The 20,941-nt window shown below is 37.8% G+C and overlaps 3 protein-coding genes across 7 annotated transcripts; 1 reads left to right on the forward strand and 2 right to left on the reverse strand.

The window, feature by feature from the left end:
• Positions 1 to 959: 959 nt before the first annotated feature.
• Positions 960 to 12,067, reverse strand: LOC120004622 (protein TONSOKU). Its single transcript, XM_038854000.1, has 20 exons — positions 11,716 to 12,067; positions 10,428 to 11,225; positions 9,324 to 9,500; positions 8,933 to 9,024; positions 8,123 to 8,221; positions 7,529 to 8,007; positions 7,397 to 7,440; positions 7,154 to 7,318; positions 6,489 to 6,621; positions 6,103 to 6,219; positions 4,895 to 4,995; positions 4,660 to 4,780; positions 3,934 to 4,043; positions 3,325 to 3,436; positions 2,955 to 3,059; positions 2,799 to 2,865; positions 2,565 to 2,685; positions 2,280 to 2,453; positions 1,946 to 2,063; positions 960 to 1,871 (listed from the first exon to the last, which is right to left on the reverse strand). The coding sequence occupies exons 1-20, from the start codon at positions 11,983 to 11,985 to the stop codon at positions 1,324 to 1,326; spliced, it is 3,951 nt and encodes a 1,316-aa protein (XP_038709928.1). The 5' UTR covers positions 11,986 to 12,067; the 3' UTR covers positions 960 to 1,323.
• Positions 12,068 to 12,370: 303 nt separating this feature from the next.
• Positions 12,371 to 14,830, forward strand: LOC120008698 (UPF0235 protein C15orf40 homolog). 3 transcript variants are annotated; one of them, XM_038859087.1, is made up of 4 exons: positions 12,371 to 12,632; positions 12,744 to 12,832; positions 13,814 to 13,989; positions 14,552 to 14,830. In XM_038859087.1, exons 1-3 carry the CDS (start codon positions 12,476 to 12,478, stop codon positions 13,943 to 13,945), a joined length of 378 nt encoding a protein of 125 aa, XP_038715015.1. In that variant the 5' UTR covers positions 12,371 to 12,475; the 3' UTR covers positions 13,946 to 13,989; positions 14,552 to 14,830. The 3 variants fall into 3 exon arrangements, with proteins under 3 accessions (XP_038715015.1, XP_038715017.1, XP_038715012.1); XM_038859089.1 differs by lacking the exon at positions 14,552 to 14,830 and adding an exon at positions 14,039 to 14,238; XM_038859084.1 differs by lacking the exon at positions 14,552 to 14,830 and having other exon boundaries at positions 12,372 to 12,632; positions 13,814 to 14,238.
• Positions 14,831 to 15,602: 772 nt separating this feature from the next.
• LOC119980413 (autophagy-related protein 13b-like) lies at positions 15,603 to 20,042 on the reverse strand. Of its 3 annotated transcripts, none has more exons than XM_038823109.1 (5): positions 19,867 to 20,042; positions 19,735 to 19,782; positions 18,023 to 19,471; positions 17,777 to 17,946; positions 15,603 to 16,380 (listed from the first exon to the last, which is right to left on the reverse strand). In XM_038823109.1, exons 3-5 carry the CDS (start codon positions 19,376 to 19,378, stop codon positions 15,981 to 15,983), a joined length of 1,926 nt encoding a protein of 641 aa, XP_038679037.1. In that variant the 5' UTR covers positions 19,379 to 19,471; positions 19,735 to 19,782; positions 19,867 to 20,042; the 3' UTR covers positions 15,603 to 15,980. The 3 variants fall into 3 exon arrangements, with proteins under 3 accessions (XP_038679037.1, XP_038679044.1, XP_038679028.1); XM_038823116.1 differs by having other exon boundaries at positions 19,710 to 19,782; XM_038823100.1 differs by lacking the exon at positions 19,735 to 19,782.
• Between the last annotated feature and the right edge of the window lie 899 nt (positions 20,043 to 20,941).

Below are 20,941 nucleotides of genomic sequence, written 5' to 3' on the forward strand. Positions count from 1 at the left end.
AGTACTACGGATCCCAAATCCCAGCCAACAACTACGATTTCAATCATTGAGGTGTATGCATAGGTCTCAATTGCTGGGATGCATGTGATGGGCTCCATATGTCTTATGTATACACCTCAACAGCTGAGATAATTGGGATCCTAGTTGTTAGGATATATATATTAATTGATTGTATGTCTCTCTATATATGTTTTCATTGATCGCTGCTTTAAGGTTGTCTCTTGGCTTCACATACAGCTCCTTAATAAAATCAACATATGACTGTCAAGGATGAAGTCAATCCGACGTCATGTATGTTCCCAAGTTGGTGGAGAAAAGGCTTTTATTTATTTTATCTAGCTTTATTAGTGTGGGACAACTGATGGAGTAAGCCCTGTCGGTTTGTGTCTCAAAGAATGCTTATAATACCTTAATTAAAGGCCAAGTTAATTTTATGTCAAGTCTGTTTTTCTATCAACTTCAACTTGAAGGGATGACGGAATATAAAAATCTTTCGCTTTTCCGTACTCAAATATTGGTGTTTCGTACATATTATTTAACTTTAAAATTTTAGAAATCAACAAAAATGAATTTAGAAATTTGATTTTCTCAAATGTTTAATTAATAAATTTTCATAAGTATTAGTAACTATTACATTCAAATTATAAAATACATATCTAATGTGATTACTAATAAGAGTAATGCTACAAATCCTAAAAGATTATCTTTTATTATAACCCCAATTCAAAGGACACATGAGATACCTATTGATTATGAATATTTAAGATGTAGATTTTCCTAAACACCCAACTCTAGTCCATATGAACGAGGGCTAAAATGAAAGTAAGAAACTAGGAAACAAAACATGATGATGATGAATTAAAGATGATTGGTTTACAGCCAGGATTTCCAAATGCCGCTTTTCCTTTCGAAAATAATTGAAATTAAGGATTAAAATCAACATAATTTGATATCATAACTGGAACCTCAAAAGGGTCATTTGGTGGGATCTCATGATTCCACCACCTAAAACTGAAAAGTTTTCGTTTATCACATATTAAACTAGTGCTAGCTGTTAATTTTGATGTGAACTATGTGTTTTTAAACATATATTTAGTTTTACTTTAAAAGAATCAAAGAGGTGTAGCTCAATTGGTTGAGTCACAAGTTCTACTTCCACCGAGGTGCTCCTCCCTCAACAATATATTTTCATAGGGTTATCACGAAAACGGTGGATACACCACGTATTGACAATGGATGATCCTCGGGCCAAATGATTTATCCAAAGCCCATGCTATGCTTGGCCAGGCCCACTAAGCTGTCGAAGACTGTTTAGGCAGCAAGTCAATCCTTTCTGCAGCAGGGTTTTACCAGGCAGCACTTATTCGCCTCGGTTGATAAATGGAATATTTCATCTTTGATATGCCTCCAAGCAAAACCAGCTCTCAGCCTTGATGACCATGCATTATATATTGCATCGGCAAATTGTTCTGAGAACCCATTGTTGCTCATATCCAAGAACTGCAACTTCTTTGACATGCCAATGGCAGTTGCAAGTCGTTGCATGAATTTACACTCTGGAGATGAATTCCTTTGGCAAGAGCTGGTGCAGCTGTCTTCATATCCGGATGCAGCGGCTTCTTCCCTGATATGATCATCTTCACTATCAGCAACCTCAAGCATATTGCAGTCACTGTTTAAGACGCATGGACCTGGCACATCAGATTGAACTTCCTTAGGTGCGCTCAACTTTTGAGACTCGGATACATTTAAGTTAGGCTGTAGGAAATCTAAGCTTTCTTTTGTTGACGGGTCATTCTGCACATGCACAGGATGATGCTTGCCCAAGTTGGTGTTATCAGCAAGATTCAGCTCCTCTAGAGAATCATTCTCTGCATGAAACGATTAAGTTCAAAAAAAAGGAAGTGGAGGGGGATTATGGAACCATATTGGGTTTGCTTTGAACCTGCTAGTGCCTGAAGTATTTGAAAAACCCCGGTAAGCCCCAGCTGACAATTGTTTACGACCAAAACTCTTAGACAACATTTTGGGTTCATAAGCAGAGACACGAGTGCATTTGTACCCTGTGCCAACAGCTTTTGTCAGATTCCTTGAAAATCAAATAGTGCAAAGAACGGCAAGAGGGAAACAAAGTACACTTAAGGGGACCGAGCTAACAGTTGTATTTATTATGATATTCAGTAACACAAATAATTGATCAGAAAATGAACAAAGAATAGCAAAATTTTTGACAAGGTCGGTCTGAGCAACTCAAATTGACCAAGACTGAGAGAACAAACCTCTTCCATGCCTGTATTTCCTCCAAGGTTCAGCTCAAGGATGCCAGAAATCAAATTAACATTGGCAGTAAGTTTATGAAAGTAAGTGGAAGTCAATCCACAAAAAGAAAGGTCGAGCTTAACAGAATCTTGAGTCCCACTGAACAATGATTCAGTTAATTGTAATGCACCATCCTACATGATATCATATTATCCACTCATAAGTGATAGATAGAACAACAACTACAAGTGAAATTGATTTTCAGTAAATCTTAGAAACCACAGAAAGTCATATAGTTTACTCACAGTTCCTATACCAGAGCAGGCCAGCCTTAATTGTGACAAACATGATGTTCTAGCAAGCAGGCAAAGGCTATCAACAACAGCCGCACCTAGCTTTAGACCGTTCAGATTCAGTTCTGCAAAACTACAAAAGAAAATTTTCAAAAGCATAAATTAGAGAGATGCATCTCATATTTAACCAACTTAAAATGTCAAAAACTTTAGATAAAAAGAACAGTATTTATTATTAAAGCAAACCTTTTTAAAGTAGCCAATTTAGCTAATAGATTAATAATAGCATTTCCAGATATAGGATTGTTATATCCTGTCAAAGTGAGTGAAACTGTTAAGCAACTAACAATAATACATTGAAAATTGTTAGTTCTAGACTAGACTTTTAGTCATCATGCTTACCTATACAAAGCTGTGCCAATTCGGATCCAGAATCCAGTGAACCAGCAATCTTTTGAATTGTTCGAGAAGTGATGAAACAGTGTTCTATATTCAAGCTATAAAGGGCTACAAAAGAAAGAGCATTTACTTAGACAAGAATCCATGGGCAAGAGCATTCAACAGAGATGCTGACTCGATATTTATTAACTCCTAAAAAACCACATCCAATAGCTAAGCGTATACACGATCAATCCAAACCAGAGAATATGATAAACAATCAAATACTTTTTTTAATATAAGCAACAATCAGATACTTAAGGCCAAAAAGTTCAAGACCATGATCTAAAAGGAGAATTAGAACCAACATTAACTAGCAGTCAATGCACTTCACCTTTGCAATTTTCCAAAATTGCTGCTAGATACGATCCACATCCATCAGTGAGACGATTCCCAGAGATGTTGAGCACTACCAGTCGAGTGAAGAGTGCAGGGCATTCACAAATCTGAAGATAGAAAGAGAGCTTATTAAAAAGCCAAATTAAAGGCCTCGACTTCATCATTGTGATCCTAGTGAATTAAAAACAAATCAGAGGATGTAATCTTAAAAACACTACTTCCTTAAGTATTGGAAGAAACTCACTCCTTACTTAAGTATTGCAAGCCACGAGTAATCACTTTGTTTTAGTCCATTCATATGTAAGTTCGTACTTCAACAGTTGGCTTGTAGAAGGTAGTCATTTGAGCACCATAAAGGCACTGTAGGAGGTTGTTTAAACTCCTAAACCTCAAGCGAGTAATAATTTCCACAAGCAGCGAATTGAGAGGAAGAAGGGAAGTGGGAATGGTTATCAAGATTCCATACTATACACGAGATAGATCTTTACATGGACAAAAGAAGAATGTGGAGGAAAAAGAGTGAGAAGAACAGAACATAAAGGGTAAACCAATATGAGGCACTTTACATGCAGAATTGAAGAAGGTTCCAAAATCATTTACGAACCTGAAACAAAGCAGTTGGGCCAAATCGATTGCAATGCAAATCCAAAGTTAAGTCGCCGTACTTTTGTCCTGACTTGAACAATTGTTGAAGTTTCTCCATTGTTCCATTTCCTAAGAGATAAAAGAGGTATTATTAGCCCAAGAAAAAAAGAAGCATATCCAGATATTTCAAACATATGTACGTTGTATGTTTTGTGTTTCATATTGGCTCAAACTCCTAATTGCTTTGTCAAGGACAAATAATCCACATCTAGAAAAATGCCTGGTTCTATTGCATCAGGAATTAGGACACTACTACAATTTCAGGTTCCTTGTACGATTTAACATGAGAGAAAAAAAGGAGAAAATGAGGAAGAGTAAAGATTAAAATTGCCAATTGCACTGACATTCTAGGATTTGAGTTCAGACGAGTTTTGTATCTAATGAAACATGGGGTGGAATTCATCTACTTCCCAATATGGATTCAGGTAAGGTTGCCAAATATCTAGTCCTCCATGTGATTTCTCACCATGGGATTGGGCTCTTCCTCTGTGGGTGTGATCATTCTTAAAGAAAGCACATGAGTCATGGCTGTATGAAAACAAGTGCGTGAATCATGGAGAGAATATAACAGAACTATACCATACCTTGACATTGTAATGGTCAACATGCGTTTTTCAAGTCCATAAACAAGTTAAGATATTAAAGTATGAAACTTATGGACAATAGTAGACCTGAATATGGTTACCTAACAAATTGTGAGAAACGTCTAGCATGGCAACCGTCTTGTGTGCATGCAAGGCCTTCAGTAGTGGAGCTATAGATATATCTTGCAATTCACATTCAGAAGCAACAACTTCATCCTCAACCTGGAAAATACAATGTAGAAAGAATGGTCTATAGCACAACTTGATTCCAAGAACAACATATGTAATAAAAAAAGAGTGACCCACTCAATCATGCAACACATCTACATTTCTGACCTCCGAGATGTATAATTTCTTAAGCAACTTAAGGTTAGGTGACTCAGATAACTCTTCACAGCAGTCAATATAAAGCTTCATTAACCTTTTTTGGACCCATCCTGTAAAGATACCAAACCAAGGTGCAATCATTACAATCACTAGCAAAAATGTATAATAAGAATACGTTGAAACTTAACTAATCAAAAAAGTAAAAATACATAAAATAAGCAAGTCAGAGCCAACTTCGGAGACTCGCTTGAAATGATTATACTTTCTTTGTTGTCGTATTCATGCTCAATAAGTTAGCAGAAAAAATCCAATGTTCTGGTCAGTTTCATGGACTCCTGAAGTTGGTTTCCTTTCAAATGGTGATTATCTATAAAAAAACAAGGGGAAAGATCATGAGGATATGATTTATTCCAATAAATTTAATTCGGCACCTACATGGAATTATCGACTGGGAAGAGTTTATATTGTTCAGAAACTTGTCTTATAGAATTCAACTACATATACGCTAACCATCTCCAGCAACTATGGATAGTGGATTGGAACGACCATTGCCTCCCAAATTGTAACACGAAATTGCTTCTCAAGATTTTACAAGCTAATATCCATTAATTGTCTTCAATTCAGTTAAATAAGGAGTTGCGAAAATATCTTTACTTAAAAAGATATTTTCCATTATCCTGGAAAATTGGACTATTTTTATCACTTACTAAAAGTCCAGTTGAAAAACATCTTTTTAAGAAAATCAAACTCTGCTGTGTCCCTCAGCTGCCCCACCCTTTTTTTAATCAATGATGCTACCATCAGTTTTCCAATATCAAATTGGTTAGCATAGTGAATATGCAGCAAGTACTCAGTAGCCAGTGCCTAGGATAGTGGTGTAACAAGGTATGCTAGACACAGCTCATACTTGATTGTTTTGTCAACTGTTGATGCAATGCCACAATTTAAGTAAATGTCGTGTGCTATTAAAGCAAAATCATTTCAATCTTCATTTCTAATGATTCATGTCTAATACCAGATCAATAATACTCGATATTTCAGATGTTGATGAATCAGACAGATGGAGGAGAAGTATGAAACTCTCAATGCTCTCTGTGAGAAACAGATGATAAAAACCCATATTTTGAAACCTAATCAAATCTGATAAAACATCAAGAAAAAAAAATTGGGGGCAAATGTAATAAGTTCATGCGATGAGAAACAATCGTCAAGCATACCATCAACAAAAACTTGGACCAACATATTCCCCAAATGGTCCTTTAGCATTTCAAACGCTTCTGGGGATTCTATAGCTATTCCGCCATATTCCATATGATGAATGATAGGCAAGAGACCTAACAAAAGATATGTCATATGTTAGTGAGACCTTAGATGGTCTGATGCGTGTGTATGTGCGTGAGAGAGAGAGAGAGAGAACATCAAAGGTTGTGTGTGCGGCATGCACGTGTGAAAACACAAAGAATTCTCACTGTCTCACAGTAATCATTCACAAAAGCCCATTTCCACGCAAACAGTTGCATTGTAAAAATTACACTGGAATCTTTAGAGTTAGGTAACAGTCTAAATTTCCTGCAGTAGAAAGCTTGTAAGCTAAACTCTTTACCCTTTGATCTCTTTTGGGCAGGAAGTTGTAAGTAATATAAGCAAGCCAGCTCAATCTTCATAGACCCAATGCTTAGCTTGTCACCCATTTGTACATTTATGAGCTCATTGTCAATATTGAACGTTATAAATATCTGCATTAGTCCAAAGATCACATGTCAGCATAAAAAATGATGAGCACAGCAAAACGTGGTCATCAACATCATGACATCAGTAGTAGGAAGGGTGAGATGATGAATAAGCATAAGTGCCAAAGCACGTGCCAGAACATATAATGACTAAAGGGCCAGCCCGCTCACACACGTATTGAATCCATCCTTTCACAGACAATATCTAGATCAAGCCTAAAAAGTCATCAGAGCCATTTATCTGCAATATTTCAACAAACGTAATGGAAGCAAATGATTCGTACATATTGAATTTTCAGGATAGAGACAAATCAAGGAATCTACAGCAGGGGAAATGACGGGATTAAAAATTTTATGTATATAATCAAGGGATCTACAGCAGGGGAAGTGACATGATTAAAATTGTTATGTATATCATGTTAATGAGTAAAACCCAGTCATCACATACACAAACTAATCCATAACTAAAGTTCTTGAGCTACACTAACTAATCCATAACTAAAGTTCTATTAACCTCAATAGTACAAAGTGCACTCACATCATTAGAATTATCCGCATTTTGCAACTCAAGATGGACGGCAAGACGTTTGTCACTTGGGGTGGCTACTTTAGGGCTCCTAGATTTGTACGAGAAAGCACTTTCTTCAATATTATTGAGATTGCTCGAACTAGTAGTGTGTTTAGATTCAACTGCTGAGATGCCCTGCAAAACCAAAACAATTAAGCACTTGACCAACAACATCAGAATATACTTCAAAAGCTAAATCAGGTGCTTGCTAACCAGAAATCTATATGTGGCACTCGCTGGATTGTTTAGAGACTTAACTGCAGCAAGGTAAGAAATATATTTCAGAGCTTCAAATTAAGTAGGCATAAAATCTGAAATCTATTAAGTAAAATAGTAAAATCTCACATTCATCAGAAGTAGCATCCTGTGTTGCCATTCGGCAAGATCTTCCACTCAAACACATCCCTTCATCATGCATTTCACTCTCATCATCGGAAAGGACAATACGAACACGTTTACGGCCAACAGCCGTCTGCTGATTATGAAGTTCTTTAGGCAAATTTTGCAGTGAAGTTGCACTCGACTTGGTAGAAGCATTCGCCTTTTCTGAATGAATAGCTTTCATTTTGGATGAATGTTTATTGGATCGAACCAGTGAAATCAATGGTACATCATCTTTAACCTCGTCTACACTGCATAAAGATTTTGATCTACTTGAACTGGATTTGCTAGAATCCGGTGAGCAGGCTGCACTGGACTCATTATCAGACAAACGATCATCACCTTCTGTCTCAGTCTCGGAACAGAAGTCCTTTGCCACATTTTTTGATTTGATTTTCCGATGTTCTAACTGCTTCAGATTGTCAATCTCAAGACGCAGCCTCCTACATGGAAATGAGTTATAGCAACTACCTATACAAAGCAATAAAAAACTAGAATTGAACCTTCAACTTCGGATCTTGCTAAGTCAACTCCAAAATTTAAATGGTACCACATTACCTGGCCTCTTCATTGTTGTCAAATCTTATCATGTGGCTATAGTGCATATTCTCCAGTGCAGAAAGTTGAACAGAAGGAAGATCAGCTTTGACGGCAATACTGCACCCATGATAATAGGATGAAAGCAAATATTATAATTGCACAAGAAAGAGATGCTCAAAACCCACACAAAGATAACGTCCCTTGGCTCCAAAGAAAAGCCTAAACCAAAAGCAGCATCTCCTAATTTCTTAAAAAAAAGGTATAAAAAAAATCCCACAGGGTATTCATCCAAGAGTCCTAGTAAACAGTGATGAAATTACACATTGAACTCTCCAATCCTGAGAAGTAAAATGTGAGAAACTTAAGTTATACATTCAATCTTCATACTTCAAACGTAAAACTATTCCTCTTGCACCAAAAGATGTCAACATTCCAACAGCTCGAAAGCCAAAATCATTAACTGACAAACCAATTCTAGTGCTTCTGAGAACTCCCACCAACTTGCTAGCAATGAAAGCAAGATTATAGCATCGTCTAACTAATTTCAAACAACAGGAAGGATGAAGACCATAGAGTTCCAAGCGATTATACATGAAACTAAGAGACAAACTTTGTGACCAATATGCATAACACAGACAATGCTAATGAAAGTGATGCCTAATGATGTCTAAATGATTATAATCAGCCACGCTGCACATGAGGAGCACCATTTTCAAACATTGGTGGCAAGTGCCCAATGCATACAATGTTAAAAGAAAATGTTTATGATTGCAGATATGGCTTAGGAATCTAGAGGAACAGTTGCACCTGACATAATATAAGAATTACCTGTAGCCTTCTTCAAAGGCATGTAAAGCTCCATCCCAATCACCATCATAGTCCAAAACATCACCAATATTAATTTTAGCTAATGCTTGACCCTGAAATTGATAGAAGAGATTATAAGATCTATTACCTGCAAAATGTACATGTATTCAACATCATAGCAACCCATACATTAACACTAAAGCATGAGCTTTATAAAAGGTGTAATACCATATTAGAACTCATGTAGCTCAAATTTACTCCCATTCTTTGCTATCAAGGTTCTCAATGAATAAAGAATAGAAGTACATCCCAATTTAGAGTTCTTGCTACTTTTCAATCTTTTCCAACTACTTTGAGAAAATTAATGTACAAATTTAATACAATCAGGCTAAAAAAATAATATCTAACATACCTCTAAGTTCCCAATTAACATGTATTTTTCCCAACTCTTCATGAACCATTTAAAGGCTTTCTTGAAATTTCTGAGTTTCTGATATGATTCCCCAACTATCAAAAACGAATCACCCAGTATTTCCTGGTCACATAGTTTGGTTGCTATCTTCTTCTTCGCCTTCGCAAATTCACAATGCTGAACAAAAATTTTCACAACATAAATTACACGTTTCTAAATTTCATAAGAGAAAAAATAAACCAGATGAGCTATATTTCCAAATTCCAAGGCATCTTGACAGTGTTAAAATTGATCTACTCGTGTCAATATTGGTGACAAGAGCCACATGCCATGGAAGGCCAATTTAGTTACAAATTAGTAACCTCGCTTGAAAACATAACCAATTTCTAGTCATCTATATCTCATAACACACCATGACTCATTAAAGCACTCTTGATGGCTTATTTTTTCGACTACAGACATTTGCAATTACCTGGAACTTTGAAGAGAATTAGAACTAACTACAATTAAAAGTTACCAGCAGATCAATTACTAACAATGTACTGTACATAATATACAAAGACAGAAATAGTCGCAATCCACTACCATAGCCTTCATAATTCAGCATTAAATTCCCCACCTAGCCTCACAAACAAAAGAGGATGCCACCTACAAATATTTGATGATCGTTTAATGGCACCAGTTTTCGCTTTCTGACGGTCTTATTACTCAGTAAAATGGTTTCAACATTCCTTGCATGAGAAAACAAAACTAACAAATAGACAATGCTTCTCAAATGGTGAGGCATGAGTTCATGCTGTTCAAACAGGCAACTTATAAATGGTGAACTGAAAAATGGTAAATCAAAATACATGACTTTAAAGACTAAAAGGAGCCGGAGTGTAGATTTAAAGGGAAAAAAAAAGCATGAGTGAAGGAGCATATCTGGCTGAGCATGTAGTTGTAGAATATAGTAACATGACTTAGATGATAAATCAGATGTGAATGCAGCCAACATTGACATATGAAATATTTTTGTCGACTTAACACTCGCAAAACCTCTTTCCATGCTAAAGACTAACAAAATGATTGAGCTGAGCAAAGAGATGGAGAAATGCATGGTACCTTAGACCATGCAAGGATTATACTTGATTTCTCAATGAGACGATCAAGAGACGCATATTGCTGCAGCAGACATTTCCTTTCATGTGGCGTGCCTCTTGCATTAGCCACATTTCTTGTCAGCTTTTTAAGTTTCTGCTCTTCTTTTTTCAATTCATCCATTACTTTAGTGGCTTCTTCTACAATTTCAATGTTTTTATTGATTTGTTCAACTAAGGCATCTTCATCTTCCATAGATTTCGCCAGATCAAGTGCCTTCTGGTAACAAAGATTGGCCTCCTCATATTTTTGAACTCTGTAATGCAATTCTCCAAGATTAATATACCCCTTTGCCTCACCTTGGCAATGCCCAATTCGTTTACATATTATGATGTCCTTCTCGATGTGCATCCGAGCTTCATCCCACATCCTCAGCTCCATGAAAACGCTTCCAAGATTGTGATGAAGCCTACTACGCCCAGCATCATCTTCACCCACCTCTTCTTCATCGCAGATTTCCAATCCTTTAGTGAGAACTTTCTTTGCCTCTTCCAAGTTATCGAGATCCATTTCAAGCATTCCAACATTATTATGCGCATCAATGTACTCTTTGATGAAAGAAGATTTACTTGTAGGAGGGCTCTCCTTCAGAATCTGAGCTAGCTTCATGGCAGACTTGAAATAATTTTTGGCACTGTGAACTGCATTGTGGTCATCCTCGCATTTTAGAAACTTTTCATGGTAGGTACGACCGAGTTGGGTGCTGGCCCTTTGCTGCTCAACGAGGTCGCTGGAATCCTTGGCAAGCTCTAGATGCTTCTTCTGCAATGAAAATTATTTCTTAGAAGTTCGAAACCAAAACAATATAATCATTCCTGAGGACGACGTGTTTTATTTGAAAAACTCCCTTTTCAAAAGAACTTATCTAGGCAGCAGGGAAGACATGTACAATGGAAATTGCCTCGCTTCTTTTTTTTTTCAATAGGGAAAGGGGAAAAAAATCATACTGTTTTTCGTATTTTATCATCGTTGACCCCCCTTAACTTCTCAAATAAAATTAGTTTCTGTATCTCTCGACATTATTAATTGTTTCACTGTGAAGCCTGGTAAAGCAAGAGCACTGACTCAGATGATGGATATTTCTCAATTTCCTGGCAAGCTGGCTCCAAAACCACATCTAACTCAGTCTATCACCCCCTATTCTTTCAGCAAAATCAAAATCTCAAAGTTTCCCTGGACTTTCCATTCACTGAAGACCCACAGAGAAAACAAAATTCCAACAAATGGTAAAAGGTAGTCGAAACATTCTTACCTGATAAATCAAGGCATCCTTGAAGGATCCAAGGCGGAGATATACCTCTCCAAGGGACTGGCAGGTGGCTAACAACTGCTTCTCGTGTAAGCACCTGGTTGAGACATCGTAATCGATCCTCAGCCACTTGAGTGCCTTCACGTATTCTCCTCTGTTCTTGAAGATGTTGCCGATAAAATTCGCCCACCTCGCCTCCTCCTGCCGGTTCCCCTCCGCCTTCGCGTTTTGGTACGCACGCGTTGCCTCCTTCACCTGCGCATCACTACTCATTTTGCCCCGCACTGCGCGATTGGATCGGATTGGACTATCTAGGGCTTTGAAAGGAAATCGTAAAGGGTAGGATGGGGTCTGTTTTGTGGTGTTTGGGAAAATGTTTGGTGCCAAGATGAACTGCTTTCCCGCCGAAAGCTTATTCAGGCCGGGCTTTAGGCCCAATAAAAATTCGAACGACACGTGAGTTTGCGAATGTTTTGCTGGCTTATCTTGGGCTTGAGGCCTGCTTTGCGATGTTCCTAATTTCTTGTTCGCAGAATTGGGCTGAACAGCCTGAATTTTATGAAGGCCTGGAAATGATGGGCTCGATCTCGGCCCAATACAAAGCCTTTAATTCTGTGACACGTGAACAAGCTCATACGGTTTGCTGACGTGGACTCTGATGATTGGGGGGTGTTGGATCGTCGATCGCGGACCTGTTTAGATTCACCGGACAAATTGGGGGGTTCATTGTACGACTGCATCGCCATAAATTCTGAAAAAAAAAATGGCTCCGGCGAAGAAGGGAAAAGCGAAGACCAACTCGGGCGAGTCAATTCAGATCACTTCGAAAACTTTCCCTTCCTGTATTCGCTTCATAGCTCCGTCATCCGTCGCCGTCACCATCCACGCCAAGCCCGGAGCCAGGTTATCTTCAATTACGGGTACATAAACATCTCTACACATATGAACACACGCATATACATGAATTTATGTACGACTGTTTCGATTCTTTGGAGGATTAAAGTTTTTTATGGTTTGATTTGTGATTGTAGATTTCAGTGACGAGGCTGTTGGGGTACAGATCGACGCTCCTCCCAAGGATGGGGAGGCTAATGCAGCACTGATTGAATACGTTAGCTCGGTGGGTTTCTTTTCTATTTACTAAATCTGTGGCCTTGGAGAACTTGGACTGGAAAATTTGGTTCCATGGAAAAAAAAAATTCTCTTAAAGAGGAGTATCTCTCTTCCACCAAAATAATTTGTTTTGATTTGTAGGAATTTGGATGCTTACAGTTACAGAGAACTGATAAGTTTGACGAGCATTCATTTGAATGTACAGAGCTTTACTGTAAAAAAATGAGTTTGCAATGAGCTTTTGCCTCCTTTATGTAGATCTTTTGATGTTGGTGAACCTACATTAGGGAGTTCATATCTTAGACTTATGATTCATAGTTCAACCAAGTCCTGTTCCACTCGTGTTGTGCGATAGATAGTTGATTTGTTGGGGGATGGAATGCTTTGAAGGTGAATAGCTTTTGATGGGCTCGTGGCATAGTGTGATAAAACTTGTCTCAGTGAATCTGAAACCTAGAGGTCACAGATTGCGTAAATCTTGCTCTTCTTACACGCAGCCTCCGATATGTGAGCCTTGTGCACAGCGTTGTTTACCTTTTTATTCAACCCATTAATGATACTATCTTGTGTATTGGGAAGCAGATGGCGGCCTAGCGAAAATCTTAGACAGTTTAAGGTCTAAGATTTATTATATGGAGAGCAAATTGTGACCTGTGGGGTGTGGGAATGGAGGGTTTACATTTTTTTTTTCCTTCTTTAAGGCAGTACTCAAAATTTCATTCCTGTTTTGAATTGAAGTATGCAGGAAGATGATGTACTTTATTATGCTTTGAGCAATGGTGTGGTCTAGTTTTGCTCAATGGTTCAGTATAAGAATGATTCAAAAAGTGCATAGTTTATTACTTGGGAAGTATTTTTTTTTTTTTTTTTGGCTAAGCAGCTAAAACTATAGTTTGTTTGGGTTTTATTTCGTCAACAGATTTTTTTTTTTTTTAACTATTGTGTCATCAATGTGGATACCCTTATGACTCCATATTCTGAAAGACAGGTTTTAGGGGTGAAGAGAAAGCAGTTATCTATACGTTCTGGTTCTAAATCAAGAGACAAAGTCATAATCGTGGAGGAGGTGACTATAGAGTCAGTTTTTGAAGCCCTGGATAAAGCATGCAAGTGCAACTGAAGAAGAAGAAATGAGAGAATCAGTTTCTGTATACGTTGATCAAGGTTCAGTGTTCCTCACCTGATTTAACTTGTTTAGGATGTTTTGTTTGTTGTTCTTGAAGTGTTTGATTATTGCACTGTAGATAACCAGTATAATTTGGCATATTGAACCCACCCATAGGTTATTACATTTTCTGTTTAAAGTTGTAACTAGACAGCTATATATAGGTTAATAGGATTTATTTTATTTTTTTTGTTCTCTTCTTCTCTTGTAGTGCTTTTACATTTTTAATGGCATTCCTATCCATGATCTTTCTTTTTTTTCTTTTTTCTTTTTTTGTTGACCGTTGACGAGAGATCCACTGAAAGCACAACCCACTAGACTCCACCCAATACCCCAATAGTAAACTCACGGGCCACATGTCCGTAAACTACATGGGTCGATTAAGTCTTGGATTGAAACCCAATGTAAAAATTGAAACCCAATGTAAAAATAACGTCAAATGGTGTCGGAGAATGGATTGTGACTTGTGAGTCCTGTTCCAGTTATGATTGTTGCTGATCCATCAGATATCCTTGTTTATTCATCTATATCTAAACTTGGTTTCTTCTAATCATGGGTTAGATTGCCGTTGGAGATGGTTGGAACCGTGAGGTAAGACTCTTGAATTAGGTTAGATTCGGATCTCAATTACTTCGCCGGAGATGGTTATATATGGAAGATTGACATGTTTGGCCGGTTGGGACCTGAGATGTTCATTTTACTTCATTTGGCCGCCATAGACTGAGTGAGATTCAGGAGACACCGAGAGATACAAGATTCAAGAGAACGGATTTTGTGTTCACAACCAAGCTTGTTGCTGACATGTCATATTGTTGGTTGGTCGTTCGATTAAATGAATGGCCAAGATGATAGCAATTTCTATAATTTCACCAGCTGTCAATTGCAGCATATAGCAATTTTCTCACCCAAAAGCAACAATTGTCAAGTGAGCGTGAGTGCAAGCAAGACCCAACAAAAAAAATAAGAAACCAGCCATTGGGCCTCAGAAAAATACAAGCCCATTGGTACCCAAAAGGATGCCGTTGTTAAAAAGGCCTAGATTTCCATTCTGCGCCAAATATACTTAAGGACAATGCTAGAGACCCCTAAAATTTGACCCCCAAAAGTCCTCCAAATCTATGTGGCATTAAAATAGTCATTGATTAAAAACACACATATAGGGTTCACTTCACATCCAACACTCCACATTAAATGGGGGTCTTTTGGGGGTCACTTTTTGGGGGTCTCAAGCATTATTCTATACGGAATACTGAATAGGTAGGTACCACTAAGAACTTGGCTTGTGAAATATTGCAACTCAAAGGGAACTTCCTCACACTATCCAAAATCCTTGTCCCCAAAAACTCATTTTCTATCAATCTTAACCCCCACCCCCCATTTTTATGAACAAAATGTGTATTGTGATAGTAGAATACTTTGCTGGTTTATGTATGTACCGTGAACAAAATGTGTTATGGGAGTGCTCTAATAAAGATAAGCATTTCAGTTAGAACATTTAATGTTCAAATCTTCTCAGTCCTGCTTAAATTCAAACACTAACAACCAAACTATACCAAAAAAAACCAGGTCGTCAGAAGATTATAAAAAAAAAGAAGCCAGATAATAGGAAATATACGATAAAGAACAGAGCATTAGTATATCACAGGGATGACCCAGCAGCCAAACAAGGGTACTACAAAATATAAATCAGTTATAAGCAATCTGATATGGTGTATTCTCTTTACATTTATTTATGTCCGAGCGAAAGTAAAACCTTTCGCATACTGCATAAAACCATATGGAAAAACTTCATCTTTTTTGCACATTTATGTATGGTCCATATAGGCATATATATATATATACACACATTGGAACAGAAAAGGTGAGGGAACTAAAGATGATAGAAAATGCTTCAGCTGTCTACTGTCTAGCATGAAGCAGTCTTTCAAAAGGATAATGCTGTATAGATATAGTGATATATCAAAGGTTAAGTATTAGCAGGAGTTCAAAATTAAGTTGTACCTCTGCTTGAAGGTTCTGATGTAGAAGAAGAGCCAGCAGAAGTGAGAGACCTACCACCTTGACTAAGCAATGAGTTTTTTATCTTTCCATAAGTCCGGAGTTCTTGTAATGCATCAGCTGTTGTCTTTGATGCGACAGGCCTAGAATATGTAACACTTGAAGAAGCAGTATGGTTACATGGATGTGTGTCAGAGATTTGATTAGCTTCTTGAAAGTTGTTAATCCAAGTTTCAGGCTCAGAGACTTGTGAGAAGTCTTGACGGAGAGGAGGTGCTTTCTTCAACATATGGACAAGCTCACCAACTGCAGCACCTTGGGATTTTATCGGAAACAATCCCCCAGGATCAACTGGATCATAGAGCTGACATTTTTTATCAAAAGATTCTGGTCTGCAAGATTTGTAGAACAGATGAGAAATTTTCTCGCCCTCAATTTTTCTAAATAAACGAAGATGATATAGGAAGCAGAGAAACATCAAAGGTACGATAACACAATTCAACCAAGGATCATCTGGATTCACACATAACCTTGACATTAATGGCCTGGTTAGCAGCACAGAAATATGCAACCACTTCATTCCAAGGACAAGAATAATACATGCACAAGGGTTAGGAGCATTTTTTCACCATGCACCATGACAATGTTTCACAATACATGTTGCTCGTTGCACTACAATTATTAACTTGTTATTGAACCTTTTGTAGAGTTCTTGGAGATTACACCAGAAAGCTTCTGATTTATGCTATAAGTTATCTTCAAAAACTCCTACAAGTGCTTGAAGGAATATTCGATAAAATCTTTCCAACGTATTTTCCCTCGCCCCTCCAAAATAGAATAGGCATCTCCAATAGTATGGCATATAACTCATAAAATCTTTCCGTAAACCTCATTATCATTACCTGTCAACATCCAAGTTCCATACAATCAACAGGCCAACTTTCATCAGCATCAACCTTTCCGTGATTATTGTCCTTACTGGCACCTTCGCATTTTAATTGTACTTCATAAATATTTAAGCTACTAAATGCTATCCTCTGTCTAGATACTAAGGGGGCAGCATCCTTGTTAAAAATTTTCCTCCAAACTTTTTAACTCCTACAATGAGGAAAAAGGGTGCAAAGTTAATTCTATTGTTATTAGAAAATTATTATCAACAACTTATTAGACAACATATTACTTAATCGATTAAATAAACTGAAGTTCATAAGCAGTAGGTTATGGATTTCAAGGACGATAGTGAGTGGCAATTTGGCAATAATTAAAACAAGTTAACCACCTGATAAATCCAATAACATCAGCACCCTAGCATATAACTGTAACCACTCATATTAAAAGAAAACTGTAACTAAGAAATTAATATGCGAAGAAACCATGTCATACACAGTTATCAAAACCACTTGATGAAAAAAATTAAGATAACAGCCCCATACTAAAATATCACTGAAATTGTTTCCATGGCCTACATGATCTAGATGCTATTGCACCTAGTAAGCATTGTAGAACACATTGCCACACTCTGCCTGAACCATGCTTTGCTATTTTCTAATTTTACATTTTTCATTCTGATTTCTAAACTTGAGAACAAGCAAAAAAGAGCACAATTTCTGAGTAAAAGATATTGAATCTATAATTTCAATTTTCATATCATATCGGCTTGCAATGCACAGGGCACATACTAAGCATAAAGCAACACAACTAAGTTAATATATCTACATCATTAGATAACTAATGGATAGATAACTGATACATCAACAACAAATGCAAGTAACAACATTTGCAAATCACCTGCTTACTGGATCTGTCATATCATCATCCTCCACATCAAATCGGCAACGAAACTCAGGATCATCAAAATCCTCCTGGAAATACCTACTGGGACTTTTGGAAAATGAAATCTGTGACGATATTTTAACGCTGGAGTACTTTATAGCTTCATCTTTTGCATGATGGGACAACTACAGCAGAGGGGGAAATACTGAAAAACAGATACATTTTAAATGGAAACCTACTAGTAATGGGCATGTCAAATACCTTTTCTACAGCACCATGAGTCTCAGCTGTACCAGCACTTTTTTCAGCCTCAGCAATGCCAGATCTCGTACCTTCAAAGGGAGAACTTGTGAAAATATTTGGCTTCTGGGACAATGCAGAAATATTGGAAAGCTTAGTTGCAGGTATACCGACAGGAGCACTCCCAGATTGTAGAAGAGCCTTTGAAATATATCTTCCAGGAATATAGATTGGCGGTGATGGGGACGGAGAGGGTGTAAAGATAGGGGATGGACTATAGTCATCATAACTAGTGCTCTTCTTATGAGCCAGAGATGTCTCAGGGGGATGAGGAGGCAAGCTCATAGTAGGAGGACGATGGGAAAAAGTGTTTGAATGTGAACCTCGTGGTTCTGAATATGTAGGTGATGGTGAAAAAGAAATTGATGGCGACAAGGCTTTGTCAATGTCATAACTCCAGCTATGCCGTCTTGAGAATGGTAGAGACGATGGATACACAGGTAGTGAGGAGAATATCTTCAGTCGGTCAGCCAACGGGCTCCCAACATAATCGGGTATAAATTGGGAAGACATAGGCGTTGATGGTTCAGAGCTTACGTCTGAGAGTGAGGATCGGTACAACACCGAAAGACAAAGCCTACCACAAGGAGTATCCACAGGGGTAAACGCAAATCGCTGCATTTCTGCCTCTTCTTTTCGAGCAAAAGGCTCGAGAAAAGAAGAGACTTTATGAGCTAGAGAAAACGAGCAAATATGACTAGATGAATTGAGGTCACGAAAAATCTTATAAGCAGGCAAAAGCCTGACAGTGACATACAATGACCTTAAGAGTAGTATCGATTTCTTATACAAGGTATGCAAAGTGTTACTTGATCTTCTACTCCCTGAACCACAGTCCCTAGGTTTTCGACTCTCATACTGCACAATCCATCTCTCTATGACCTTCTCACTCTTCGCTTCGCACCCAAAGTCTTCCTGATCAGAATTCCAACAAAATGGACTTCGCTCTTTCGTGAACAAATTCGTAACAAGATCCCTTTTTGGGGAAACTGACTCCCATTGAAGTTGCCTCTGCACTAAAATTACATCAACCACCATGGGCTCAAGATTGCTCTGGTGCCAGAGATCAAGATTTTCTAAGACATCTAGACGTTCCCTAAGTGCTAAATTGAACCATTTATCTCTTGGTCTAACACTTGACGAGGAGGAGGAGGATGAAGATGGAGAAGACATGACTTGCTCACCGCTAAAATTGCGCGAGGACATATAAGGAGACCTCGATTCAAGTATAATGTGGAGACTTTTAGTATAGAACTCAGTGATTATTTGTTCCAATCTCGCAGCTTCAGAGTGCGTAGTATTATGGGGTGATGCCATATTTTCAAAACTAACTATTAATGGAACAAGTCCTTCGCTGGAAAGATGAAATTAGTACGGTATAAGTATAACCCTGGCTTCAAAGTATTTTCACTGCAAGCAAATACGAGATGACATATTCAAAACTCATCCAGAAAACACAAACCCAGAAATTAAAATGCAAAAACAATTCAAATCCAGAAATTAAGAAACAAAATAAGTCGAATCATGCACTAATACTGATCATAACAATCAGAAGAGAAAAATCATCCGAAATTCAAAGCTAGGAGCCGCGCTCATGAACACGGATAAAATAATAATAATAATAATGGCAAACTATACGCAAACGTACAAAGGAAGACCAGACATAGACTAACCCGCCCACTCGCTCTCCTTCAACAATTCTCTTTGATTCTCAACACGTTCTGCAAGGATTGAAGAACCCTAAACCCAAGCTGACACACAAATACACGTCTAACAGATTACGGAGACAAGTTAGCTGGACTTACCATATACGACGCGAGAGAGATAGAGAGAGACGATTCCATGCGCGATGGAGCGTGTTCGTTTGAATAAGCTTCGTTTGGTTTACCGAGTAGTGATGTGTATGGAAGAAGATTAATCTTAAGCCTCGTGATTGGCTTATCCTAGTCTGCCTCAACAACTGATAAGAAAAAGAAAAGGGAGAGGGTTCTTCCTCGTCAAGAAACATAGGACCCTCTGAGCCTTTGAGGAGGCATGTGGGGTCCATGTTTCCCATCCTGATCTTGCCACGTTAGCACTTGGTCCCATTGTCATGGCTTTCCCCACCACACGATGTAGTGACTATTCAGGATGTGGTGATGTGGTTAGTTGGGCATGATGACCCAATATCAATGGATTGGCCCAGTTGGTTTTGTATACATTGGGCCCGTTTAGACATTCTACAAGACCGTTGTAATTTAGGCCCATTTTTTTTGGACCGCAAAATTCAAGGTCCACATGAGTTGGAATGTCTGAGCCCACGTTTAAATAGGCTTTCCTTAGGCCCAAAGCTAAAAGTATATAAGAATTCAACAAAAAATAATATGCTACAAAGTTTTCCATTTCTTATAGCTTTCCTACTTTTTGAGCCATTGATTTGAGAAATTTTGTTCATACTTCCTTCTAAATTCGGTTTAGTGATTCCACCTCCAATTATAATCATTTCAATAACTAATTAACTATCGAGGAGTAATTGAGTAGTTGGCTGAGAATGAATACTTTTAATTGAAAGACCCAAGTTTAATTAATTTTGCACATTCACAATTTTTTCCCCGTAAGTAAGCAGGTGGGAAATTTGAATTTGGGTACTACTACCAAGCTGAGTATACGTCTTAACAATCTCGATTATTGAGGGGATTATTGACTTTGCACATTAACACCTTGTAAGTTGTAGATACCTCCCTATTTTTCCCCTTGAATATTGCAAGATATAAATATAACTTGTCAAGTTTAGCCTTGCTAACTAAACTCTTTCAAGCTTGGATGGGAGAATATTTCATGAAGAATTGAAGTACCTTTTGAGACCCAAAAGATCCAATTCTAATCAAGAATATTTTTTTT

This window comes from Tripterygium wilfordii, chromosome 2, assembly GCF_013401445.1.
Source record: "Tripterygium wilfordii isolate XIE 37 chromosome 2, ASM1340144v1, whole genome shotgun sequence".
Classification (NCBI taxonomy): Eukaryota; Viridiplantae; Streptophyta; class Magnoliopsida; order Celastrales; family Celastraceae; genus Tripterygium; species Tripterygium wilfordii.

What these genes read in the sequence shown, in the direction of transcription:
- LOC120004622 (XM_038854000.1), bottom strand. Translation starts at nt 11,985, where the DNA reads ATGAGTAGTGATGCGCAGGTGAAGGAGGCAACGCGTGCGTACCAAAAC. An exon ending in GACAACAATGAAGAGGCCAG is followed by an intron (nt 8,008 to 8,122) that starts GTAATGTGGTAC and finishes ATTTCCATGTAG; the next exon opens with GAGGCTGCGTCTTGAGATTG. An exon ending in CGTTTCTCACAATTTGTTAG is followed by an intron (nt 4,044 to 4,659) that starts GTAACCATATTC and finishes TTTATCTCTTAG; the next exon opens with GAAATGGAACAATGGAGAAA.
- LOC120008698 (XM_038859087.1), top strand. Translation starts at nt 12,476, where the DNA reads ATGGCTCCGGCGAAGAAGGGAAAAGCGAAGACCAACTCGGGCGAGTCA. An exon ending in CAGGTTATCTTCAATTACGG is followed by an intron (nt 12,633 to 12,743) that starts GTACATAAACAT and finishes TTGTGATTGTAG; the next exon opens with ATTTCAGTGACGAGGCTGTT. An exon ending in TGATTGAATACGTTAGCTCG is followed by an intron (nt 12,833 to 13,813) that starts GTGGGTTTCTTT and finishes TCTGAAAGACAG; the next exon opens with GTTTTAGGGGTGAAGAGAAA.
- LOC119980413 (XM_038823100.1), bottom strand. Translation starts at nt 19,378, where the DNA reads ATGGCATCACCCCATAATACTACGCACTCTGAAGCTGCGAGATTGGAA. An exon ending in CTCATGGTGCTGTAGAAAAG is followed by an intron (nt 17,947 to 18,022) that starts GTATTTGACATG and finishes CCTCTGCTGTAG; the next exon opens with TTGTCCCATCATGCAAAAGA. An exon ending in ATGACAGATCCAGTAAGCAG is followed by an intron (nt 16,381 to 17,776) that starts GTGATTTGCAAA and finishes CAAATCTTGCAG; the next exon opens with ACCAGAATCTTTTGATAAAA.